At 39.0% G+C, this 12,084-nt stretch overlaps 1 protein-coding gene and 1 long non-coding RNA gene across 2 annotated transcripts in view; one reads left to right on the top strand and one right to left on the bottom strand.

Annotated features, from left to right (window-relative positions):
- LOC106524164 (uncharacterized) overlaps positions 1-12,084 on the top strand; it is a 122,988-nt gene that overhangs the window by 34,977 nt on the left and 75,927 nt on the right. The window lies entirely within an intron of this gene.
- The window catches only part of LOC106524163 (thymocyte selection-associated high mobility group box protein TOX), a gene marked incomplete at its 5' end in the record, with an annotated part of 59,856 nt that overhangs the window by 37,221 nt on the left and 10,551 nt on the right, over positions 1-12,084 (bottom strand). The window contains 1 exon segment of the mRNA XM_014017856.1: positions 11,068-11,127. Within this exon segment, the coding sequence (XP_013873310.1) occupies positions 11,068-11,127 (60 nt within the window).

Raw genomic sequence — 12,084 nt, 5'->3', positions numbered from 1 at the left:
AAGCAGCTCTGTTGTCCTCCATCCATATTTTCAGTTACAGGCTGAGTCATTTCTACCTTCTCCTCTCTGTCAACGCTCTCTGGTTTCATTTAAAAGCTAATCGTCAAATATTTTCCAAAATTAACCTTCAGGGTGGATATAGCTCGCTAGCAGCCTCACACCGAGGACCTATCCACGTCATCATTTACCCAGAATGCTTTGTGTTAAATAAAATGGCTCAATGTAATATATTTTAGAAAATTTAGTTTAACAATTATAAAAACTAAACAGCCTACAGTATTTTTACAGTCTTTATTTCAAAGTTAAAATAAATGTTTATCAAATAAAGTCTAATGTTACAACTAATCATGGATCCCTTTAAGTTGTAGTGTGGATTCCATCATTTGAACTGGAACAGTTTATTTTTAATCATTATTGTTCTTAGTGAGGACAGCCCTGAAGTTTTACACATTAACACAGACACCTTACAGGAACTACCTGCTTCAGGTTGTAATTTTCATTTGATGTATTGAATTTTTGAGGCTCTGCAGACGTAGCCTCAAGTGTAGAAAGTGAACCAGGTACGTCCAGATGATTAATTGGCGTATTAGCTTCTTTTTCCGACTGAAACATCAGCCAGACTGATAAACGAAGCTCCCAGTTTGCCGGCCCAACAACGGCACCAGTGCTCTAATAAAAAGTGTGCACAACTAAATTTGGCACCGTTTTGTCAAGCTAAGTAATTAGGTTACCATCAGTGAAAAAAAAAACATTATTAGCTTGAAGTTTTATGCACAGAATGATCTGGGAAGATGTTTAGTGGAAGACTCATCTGGGAGCAATGATGCTTAGTTAGGAGGAGAATGAATATGTTGTAAACTAAACCATCAAACTGTTTAAGCATAAAAGTTTTGAGTTGTGAAGAAATTTGTTTTAGTTGCTTCAACTTTCTTGTCATATCAAACAACAGAATGAGTTTAGAGTGTCCTACGGAAAGTCATCCAACCATATGTTTCTTTCAAAAAAGAAAAAAATAACCTGACAGAGCAGCTTGATTTGGTCAACAAACAACAGCTGGCCATGCATACATAAAGGTTTTTAGTTCACTCTATGTGTTTTGGATAGACGGGTGGCAACGGTAAATCTTTTAAACATCTCGTGGAGAATTTCCGATTTCACCTTCAGAGATGAAAGCAGCAGAGCAGAGAAAAGGGCAGACATCAAACCCATCATCAATGGGTGTCTGAGCTGAGGCGCGCTGAACGAGTGACCATTACATTGATGCGCCGCAGGTTCCATGGAGGCTATCTGACCTGGCTTTGAAATGACAGGGAGCTCGATTTGGATGATGGATCAAGAAAGGCTGACAGTTTCGTACAATGGAAGGAGAATGAAACAGCAGAACGACCCAGGTTGGCTGACAGAAAGACAGAACTAGAATAAGTGAAGTGAATGTATGTTGGTGAGTGTGTGTATGTGTGTGTGTGTGTGTGTGAAAGAGGGGCATTTCAGCTCATCCAATAGTAACTCAGGGTCACGGGTAGCGTCCGTCAGTAAAGGACAGGTAGACTGTGGTGGGCTTCAACCAATAGCAATGAAGTGAGCTAACCTCTTCGCTGCTCCCCCATGCACTGGTAATTCTCTCAAATGTCACATCAAAATGGATCTCATTTAGGTGGGTAAAAAGGACCTGACTCTCCATTGCAGATGTGGGTGGACCCACGCCAGATTGAACGTGAACTCTAAAAACGCGGCCGCAAAGGAAGTGTTTTGAAAAGGTTTGTAAAAGGGGGTGCGTGCTGCACATTTATGTCAGCTCAATTTAGCTCAGTTATAGACACAAGATAAGGGGTGAGAAGTGTCTTTGATCTTTACTCTGGAAGAAAGAGAAGGAGAAAATTCTTCAGTGTCTGGTTTGATGACTGGGCGTATGATTGTGGTCTTCAGACACATCTCCTATTCTTACTCATTAGGGAGGAATGTATAAATAAAGCAAAAATATGTTGTGTCAGAGTCACTCATATCCCCCAGGGGGACATGGAAGCCCCAGTAATCACATATGGCACAAAAGCTTACCCATAATCCCCTTTATTTTTATTTTCATGATGTCACTCTCTTTAAGCCCCTTTGCTTTATGAGTCGCAAACGGAGAGGAGAAGGGAGAGGAGGCGGGGCGGAGAGGGGAGGAAAAAGCAAGGGAGGGGTGAAAACAAATGATGTGGATCCCTCATTGTTCTTTCTCTATGCCCTCATTCCAGTCAGGGCAATAAGAGAACATTGTGATTTACTGTCAGTGAAGCGCAAGAGTGCATCAGAGAGAATCCACTGCGGCAGGGGCCATTAAAATAGATTTAACTTCCCACAGTATTAGGCCAGATGTCTGCACTTCTATTATATTTCAATCAGCCATGACCTTGGTCTCCACATGATGAGAAAGATCACTAGGAGAGGGGAAGTGAGAGTGAAAATATATGCAAAAAAAAGAAGCCCAATAGAAATATCAAACTACTTAGTCCAACTAAATCCCTGTGTACCATTGTGCTGCATGTACAGAAGGAGAGAGACCAAAATAGAGCCAAGGTTTCATGTTCTCTCAAAGTGTATGAATCATTGAGAGCACTTTTGCTACTTATACGCTGCAGTTCTGGGTTTTTTTTTTCCGGGTGGGGGGTGGGGTCTTGCTTTTTCGTATTTGAGGCATGTATTTGAGGAAGAACCAGGGGAGAACCACAGAAAACGAACAGTAGATATTTTTTAAACCCTCTGAAATCAAACGATAATGGATGAATCCGCGCACAATCTTTGCACAAGGGAAACATTGACTTCTTACATAATCGTACATTTTCTCTCTAACAACGCTCATATCTTTCAATTTGAACTGTATGTTTATGTAATTTCTATAAAATCCTTTCTCTGTATACTATCCATTCATTTCCGCTCCGTGAAAAAAAAAAGGCAGAGTAGAGGTCACTGCTTGTTGTACTTAAGAGACCGGTGATAATTGGGCTTATTGGCTGACACGGGCTGACCTAAATAAAGAACTACCACTGGTTATAAGTGCAGTTTCTCCTAGCATTGGTGTGGATACTATGCAAATGTTCTTCTGATGGTCTTCCAGCACTGCTTTCAGTCATTGATGAACCAGCGCTGGTTGAGACCTAAAACCAGATTTCAGCCAGATTTTTTTATGATGTTGAGACCATACCCTTTCTAGATATTTAAATACACTGAGTACAAGATATTTCTCTTCTTCATTCTGACGACCTTGCCAACGGCTCTGTGGAGCCTCAAAGAAGGAGCGAGATGTGTGTTGGCGTTTTCAAACCCACAATTTTCATTTTTCTTTCCTTTGTCCCTTTTTTTTTGCAGGGAAAGAATAACATACAACAAACATAGAGAATAAATTCACAGAGGGTATTTTTTTTATTTTCTTTGGTTGGGAGGGCCGTTGTTACGAAGTGAAGAGTGCTGGTGAGGGTATAATGGTGCACTGTGACTCACTATTTAGTAATGGTGCCTTTTCGCATCAGTATCGCCCACATTGGGTGTTCAGTGCCAGGTTATATTGAGGTGTCTCTGACTCAGAGAGAAAGAGGGGAAGAGAGAAAAAAAAGTTAAAAATAGGATAAACAGAGGGAGGGCAGGTTGGTCCCACAGGCCACACATTTGTGTCACATTTAATTTTTGGTTAACAAAATGTCAACACGTGAGCTACTTTTCTTGGAGAAAAAAAAACATATGTATGAAATTTAAAGGAAAAGTCTAGATGAAGACTTCTACTCTTTTATCATATTCCATATTCTATGACTTGTACCTTTTTGACAGAAAAATCATCTCAAAAACACCAAATAGTAAACTAAAATTCAGTGTGACAGTAGTTGAGAGTCATCCTCAACACTTACTCTGAGCACAGATCTTGTAAGTTCTTTTTTTTTTTTTAAAACTTGCCATCAACTGTTGGAGTTAATCCTATGTATCTGTTAGCAAAATATCTCATGAATCACCTTACATAATTGAATGAACTCTATGAAAGTTATCTTTGGATATAGATTTACATCTGATTGACTTTTGAATTCAGTCTGATTCAMCATGGCTGTCCCAGCTAATCAGCCTTGGCAAACACAAAAATGACTATAACGAAGTCATATACAGTATTTAGATATTAAGCTACAATTTGGTGCGGTAGTAGCTGAGAGTCATCCCTAACATACTTTGAATGATAGCAGATATCGAAATATTGTTGTGTAAAATGTTGGCATGTGAGAGAGTCAATGTATTCTATTAAAGAACATTTACTTAGTCTGTGTAAATAGATGTCACAGTATTTTGCCATATTCTAGAGGAGAAATTGAATGACACCCTAACCCAAAATATACACCTGTTTTTAGGATAGATTAGGCAAGTTGAAACTGTGAGATGCTTGATTCTGTAATCCTATTGCATTTGTGTCACAGACATTCCCATAAGACCTCATAGAATTGTTTTAAATAACGAAAAGTAGACACACTGTGTCTCCTTTAACTGCTTTGAGCTATGGGGGCTGTTGTATGGGAGTCAGGCTCTGGGTGGGTTAACACAGGTGTAATACATGTGAAAAAAAGAAAAGTCAGGGGATATCAGAGTGCCAGAGTTTAAAAAAACACACAAGCGAACAGACAGAACAGCAGGTTGAAACACACAAAAAGAAAAGCAAACACCACAGGAAGCRCATCAGTTAGTTTCAGATTCTGAACCCAACCATTTGCTACAGTTCGTTTACAGCTGACCAAATCAATATAAGACACATGGCTTAGTGCGAAAGCAGAGGCAGAAAACATGGTGGCAAAAACAACCTGAAACTTGCTGCGAATCCCAAAAGTTATCCTTCCTCACATGTTCAGGTACAGTGTAACAAATACAACACAGACAGAAACAGATGTCCCATACAAACTATTTCTCAAATTCTTGTCTTTTCCCTTTCTGCTGCCCTTTGGATAAAAATGACCCATGAGGCCTTCGTTGTAAGGAAAGCCTCGTGGGTCATTTTGAGCCAAAGGGCAGCAAAAGGATTAAGCTCCATGTCTTCTCCTGCTTGTTTTCATTTATTATGTCATTTTTTTTTACGTAATCACGTAAAGATGCATCCATGTGGACTGAATAAACAACAGTAAGAGGAGAAGCCAGGCAAAACACCCAAAAATATGTATAGAAGGAAAAAGTCTGCATAAGCTCTCTAACTGATCAAGCTTGATATGAATCCCCAAAAAGAGAACACTTATTGCTCATTATATTAAATTAGAAACTGAGTTGGCGTGGTTGAAGGAAATGATTTTGGTTTGGTATTATTTAAAGTCTGAGCTGATTTATAAGGACATTTTTGAAGAAATGTGCTGAAGAAAATAACTATTTTGGCTACAGATGATATCCCAAATATGTGTTCTAATCTAAAATCTGAAATTGTTTTTACAARCAAAGAAAGAGTGGTCACCAAGCACAGTTCAGAACTGCAGTTATTAAGGGAACACACACACACACATACACAAAGGAAATACTAGTCAGTCAGGAAATTTGAGTGATTTAAAACTCTGTAATGCAACTGATTGAATAGAAAAAAAAACATTTCCACTCAATGAGGAAATAAGCAATTTATAATCTTTATTTCAACAAACTATAGGTTTGCGTGTGGGCGGATAAAAACATAGCTTGCTAACAGATAAAAAAAATAAAACAAACAACCCACACTTTTGCTTATGTGCTGAAACCTCAACAGATGAACCAAATGGAAACCATTAATWTAGTCAAACTCAAAAGCTCCATATGGGCAGTTTGCATGCATATATTTTTACAGAAACCATACAGAATTTAAAGCCTTGAAAACATCTTGTTCAAATGGACAGAGTGCGTCCAAGCATACAGTATTTAAAGCTGTTACTGATTAGCGGTTTTCTCTTTTTTAAAAGCCCAGAGATGTTATGTGTAATGCAATCTTCTCACTGTGTCAGACTGCTACCTCAGTGCATTTGCTGTGGAAGACCCCAGACATGCAAACAAAGGAGTCTCTGTTCTGACTACATGTACCGTTTGCACAGGCACACATCATGTAAGGGCTCGGGTCGGCATCTTACCGTCGTGTTAAAACGTGCAATATAGCATAAGGCCTCCCCCTTTTTTCAGAATATGCTTGACCTGTTGCAACAGTACATTAAATGTGAGCACTGCTCTCACAACCGTGGGATAAACATCTTACTACAGGGCTGTTCATACAGAAAACTGAGAAAAGAACAAAAATAAATAAATAAATCAAGATGTCAGAAAGGAAAATTGCAAACTCCTTAATTTTTTTTGCATCATTACTGCAGAAATTCACACAAATTCCTAGCCTGGTAAAAACCAGACCATTGTCCTTCACTTTGCTTCGTACGAGGGTCTGGACTAGCTGCTATGGAGAAGCGATTCTTGCTGGAGGCGTGGCCTCTGCTGAAGTGTCGCTGTGACGGAGGCTAAGCTAAGAAGCAAACCAGAAATCGCGTGTGCTGTAAACAACCCTACTGAGAGGAGAAATATACTGAGCCAAACGAGACGACTGTAAATGAGAGCTGCTGCTTTGTCAGACAAATTTAATTTAATTTGGAAGCCTTATCAACACGGACTGGCTTCATTCACTTCCTCCACTGCCGTATGCTAAAATAACTAGCAGACACTGCGTAGAACATCGACGTCGTTCAAAACTCCGCCTTCTGTTCTCTGATTGGCCAAGGTAAAATAAACTACAAGCAGACACTGCGCAGAAAATCGACGTTCTGTTCTCTGATTGGTTCGGCTAAAAATCTGCCAGCGAAATCCTTGTCTATGGGAGAAATCCCAGCAGTGAAGGGAAACTAGAATTCAGCCGAACTGCATAGGAAGGAAAGGGCCAGGCTAATATATTCTTAATGTATGCAAACTTATGATCACGATGATTAAAACTTAAAATCTCTGGAGGCTCTAAGACACAATATTTTCAGTCAACAGGATATTTTTTTTCTGTTTGAAAATAACTAAAGCTATTAAAAATGCTGTCTTTACATCATCACAGCGAGCAAATTCGCACAAAAAAAAAAAAAAACCTGGCAATTGTTTTACACCCGATGCCCTTCCTGAACCTGGACTCAAAGCTGCAAACTCAAGTTTACACGACCGCAACCACCAATCTACCGCAGCCCGCCTTTTAAGTTGTTGCATATAACACTTAYAAAACAAAACAGAAACGGCTACACTAAAAGATCTGTTCGCCACTATTCTGCTATTAAATTTTAAATTAAATACACTTTGGTAAAAAGACTAGAAACCCAAAGCGTGTGTTCACAGGGCGTTTCAGAACTCATGTGTAAGCTTCTATTTGACAGCACTGACAGAGCATCAACTGCAGCTGACATGTTTTGAAAAGCCCAAATTGCTTTATCCACTAAGAAGGTATTTGTTGACACAACACGGCAAACCTAGAGTGGGTGTTGGTGATTGACGTATGACCGCAGCGGCAGCGAAACTACAAAGCTGGACATTTATCCCAATTAGCACAAACACACACACACACACACACACACACACACACACACACACACACACACACACATATGAACAGTGACATAATTAGGCCAGACCAGAAAATGTGAGAAACGATGAACTTTATAGATTCTAATTTGTGCTGTAAGTTGACAATAAGATGCTAAAGCTCCCACTCGACCTCTCATTAAAGCCTCTCAATCTAAACATCAAAGAAAAGGCGACATCGTGGCTACAAGATGTACGAGCTCATGTGAAGGTGGTTATTAGGCTTTTATGAAATGGTGTTTGTACACAAGTGCAGGGTGGTAGTTTGTGGTGAGCTGCACATCCATGTGTTCTTGTTCATGAAACTCTGCAAGGCCCAATTTAAGTTTTTACATCATGTGAGTAAGCAGATTTTTGTCAAGTGAGGACATTTTGGCAGTTTTTTTTACATCTTCAAAGGCTTGTTTGAGAGGCATGGTTTTAGAGTTAGTGCTGTAATTAAATAACTTTATTGGTCTAGTTAAACAAATATAAACACTGAGAACAAAGTAGAGAGTTGCTCAAGTAAAACTGTTTGGAGTGGTGCAAGCAGGAGCTTTTTGATGATAGTTTGTTGAGCTTTAAAAAAAACAAAACAAAACACATAATCATTTAATGCACCACACACACAGCGGTATTTGCTCCTCGGCTAAAGAATAGATTGTCAACTGGCAGAGCCCGGGCAAAATCCGGCCCACAAGCTCATTTCTACTGGCCCACAAAACAGGAAATATCTATTTAATTATACACAATCTCTCACACAATTTATTTATAGTGAACCAGAGTAAAGGTTAAAAAGACAAACGCAATGGCCAATTGGAGTAATCGCTCACAACATGTGATCAGGCCAGACTCAGACACTGGAATACAACAGGCATATGACAGCTGACCACTGAACACAGTGAGGCTGTTAAAATCAGTAGAAGCATAAACAAGCCTGGGATTCAAGCTTAAGTCGAATGCGAAACAGATTTTCCCCCTGCTAGTCTTAACTAACTGCAGATGTTTATTTCATGTCTATAACAAAGTTTATCCATCTACAAAAGTTTTACATTTAGTCCAAATTGAGCCTAATTCATCCCAGTCATTTATGGACAGTTTAGATGTCTTTTTAACTAAAAAAATGCTAATTRGATCTATTGAACGTCTTTGAGAAAAGATGTTTGAACAATAGTTAAACTGTCCATAACTGTCTAGACTAAAATCAGGCTAAATTATATATAAAAGGGAAAGCTTTAAAGACATACAAATTCAGTCTCATAACTTTATTTTTAATTTAACATTGACATATCATCTGCATTTTTGCTCCACTATCATTTTATGATATCATCACACACCCAGACTGGCCATTGYTACCATAAACATGGCCATTCATAGGTTGACACACTGTCTTTGAAAATTACTGCTCCGTGACTACATTTCTTCAAAGWGTTCTGCATTAAAWTGTATGAGAAGTGAAACAAAGACAGAAAAATATACTAAAGGCACTCAAGACAAGTAAATCAAGAAATAGGAAACAAAATCTACAATTTTTTTAACCATACCATACCATACCATACCATACCATACTATACCATACTATACCAGCTTTATTCAACTTTAAACACCCACAGGGCCACATATATCATATTTACTGTGGTGATCCCTGAAGTAGGGCATGGACAAATGAAAAACTTTTAGGTCAGATTTGTTTTGTGTTTAGCAGCAGATTTACTCTTATATTTTCATCAAAACCTCTTCTCCAAGATTCTATGCTTGTCCGATTACACCAGTTTTGTTTACCTACACAGTCTATAACCAGACAAATGTAGGTCAATTGCATGACTCAAGCTTCAACGTGCTTTTCAGTGGTATCTGTCGAGTGGCTTCTTTTTCAAGGGGTGCATAGCTGCGTTTCAGAATTGTATATCAATATATCTGGAAAAGTACTGGAACCTTTTCAAACTGCACTGTCTGTCAGTGTTATGCTTATTGTCAAATGTTGCAATCTTTTTTAAGTTTTGGTGCCAGTGTAGATCACTTATTTCAATTTTTTTTAATTACACCTCAATGTTTACAACCAACATTCTTGTTACAATGAGGTGGTAAACTTAATTTTTAAGGATGCTACCACAAAATCTCAACACATAGATCCTAAACTACATTTTCACAAAAAGAAACAAAAAAAAAAATGTTGTAATGAGAACAAAATTTTTCATTTAAATGATGGACTCAGAGATATGGAGGGATGGTTGCCTCTCCGTAAGAAGGTTGCGGAAACTAATCCCGGTCTTTCTGATTGGAGTTTGCATGTTCTCCATGTGCATGGGTTTTTGCCGTGTGCTCCGGTTTCCTCCCACAGACCAAAAATATACGTTGGGTTAATTGGCAACTCTAAATTAGTCCCATGTGAGAGTCTAGATGTTTTTTGTTTCTTTGTGGCCCTGTGATTGACTCATGCAGTGACCGCTGGACATAGACACAAGTGAGCCAGAAAGGAAGAAACTGATAGAGATAATAAGTAGACGGATGTTAGGCTCATAAATTCAGTTGCGTTTACGATGATGATCCAGGAGTGGATTACTGAGTACTTATTAAAAAGTGAGATACTTTGTGTGYTAAAAAAGTGCATTGAATGTGTCACTTTCTGTCATAATGAATGGGGTTCTATGAGTTTGTGTAAAATAAGTAGATTACATTAGAGAATATGTGAGAGAGGCCTTGCTGTCATTGGTCCTCTGGCTGTGTCCAATGCCTCTTTGAATTATTTGGCTAGGCGCTAATTGACATGGAGCTTCCACCTCATCATGTTTTGTCAGAACACGAAGGCCGGGCTGCCGGATCAACAAATCTTTGAGCTCCAAATTCTGCCATATGTCCAGCCATGTGTTTCATGTACCAGCTGGGAGCACTCAGCACTGTTCCTGTCTAACCCACTGACTGTGGGAGTTTTGAGAACTGGCACTTTAATGAGCTTGGGGTGGTGAAATGTTACTGCTGCTTTCGCTGCGTCTTTGTTTTGACTTGTCACCAACACTGTCACATCCACTTGTTTAATTCCACTAATGTTACAAATATTAAAGCTCTTTGGTTGAAATCAAAATAAAACTGCTTTGAGGAGAATAAAGAAATAATTTGACTTCAAGTGTTCTCCTTAGTGGAAGAGGTTCAAACTCATAGGAGTCTTTTAGGAATCATACTTATTTCATGGCTGATTTCCTGACTGGTTACATGTTGCAACTTTGCAAAAAATGCTGATTTTTGTTTGAAAATTATTTCTAAAAAGCTATAAATAAAAACCCTAGACATAAAGAATCATAAAAGGCAGGTCTTTTAAAAAAATAATCAAAGAGAGGCTATTCTTTTGGGCAAATGATACCCGCATCTGTTGACAAATGACACATATTTTTTTTGACAAATTTTATCCAAAAGTTGAGTTTTCCAGTTCATATTGGCTATGTCTTACCAACTCTGCTGTGTTAGGGAAATGTATAAATTTAAAATGATCCAGCATTTATGTCAGCCTGGTAGGTTTATAGGAAAAGACATGAGCTGTCTTACCTGATTTGGCGACCGAAACTCTTGGTTACTGTCGTTCATGTACATGTTGTCAGCATCAAACTGTGAACAGAAACAGAAAAAATAAAAATAAAAATCATATTAAAGAACAGTTTTTTGGGAAAAAATATGAAGGAATGCTTGCCTGTGGGGGGAGTTACAAAGAGGAAAAGCTCTTTATGGGTGGCCTCAAGTGTGAGACTAATGACTTTGTCACTTTGGTTAAACCTCATGGTGGCATGGCAGCATGGGCAATTACTGTTCGTCAGCGGGCCGATAATTAGGCTACATGAGCACAGTGACGAGAGATGGGCTTTTCCCTGTGGGCTCCGCTGCGTGTGTGTGAGAAAGGGAACGAGTGTGAATGAATCCATGAGTGCATTCAGTGGTGAAGTGTGCGCTCGCTGTGTTCGAGGGGGTGTTCCCAGCGTAGAGCGAAGGCGTGCTGTGTCTTCTAACTTGAGCTAATCAGGCAATGAAAGATCACTTGCTGCAGGTGCCAAAACACTCCTTGACATGGGGTTAGAGCTCACGTAATAACAAATGACTCTCGACCTGTAAAAGGTGCCGGGAAACAACAGAAGGTCAACACACGAATGCAACATGCCAGCGCCGCTGTCTAATTTGGAACGGCGCTAAATCCCTGAAATATCCCCAAGTGAGATCAGTTCTGAGAGGCTACAAGTGAGGGAACAAAGGTTTGTTTTAGCTATAGATAAAATTAGATTGCGCTCAACAAATAGCTCCGTAACTTAACCTGTACAATATCAGTCTGGCGCAAACGAAAAGGCATGATGGTTTGTCTCACTTGCAGARAATTAAACAAAGCAGCGAAGGACGAGATAATAATGTTGACACAAGTATGCAGGATGTCAAATAGAGCCGCAAATTTTGTTTGTTGACTTAGGTCATTCTTTGTAACGTCAAGTCGACAAAGATTTAGAGAGTGACAGCAGAAGAAGCAAACTCAAACTAGACAGCATTCCAAGTCAAATTCCTTAGATTTGAAGATAATTGGGG

The sequence above is a fragment of the Austrofundulus limnaeus genome, unplaced genomic scaffold, assembly GCF_001266775.1.
Source record: "Austrofundulus limnaeus strain Quisiro unplaced genomic scaffold, Austrofundulus_limnaeus-1.0 Scaffold178, whole genome shotgun sequence".
Taxonomy (NCBI): Eukaryota; Metazoa; Chordata; class Actinopteri; order Cyprinodontiformes; family Rivulidae; genus Austrofundulus; species Austrofundulus limnaeus.
This window is presented reverse-complemented; position numbering and strand designations above follow the sequence as displayed.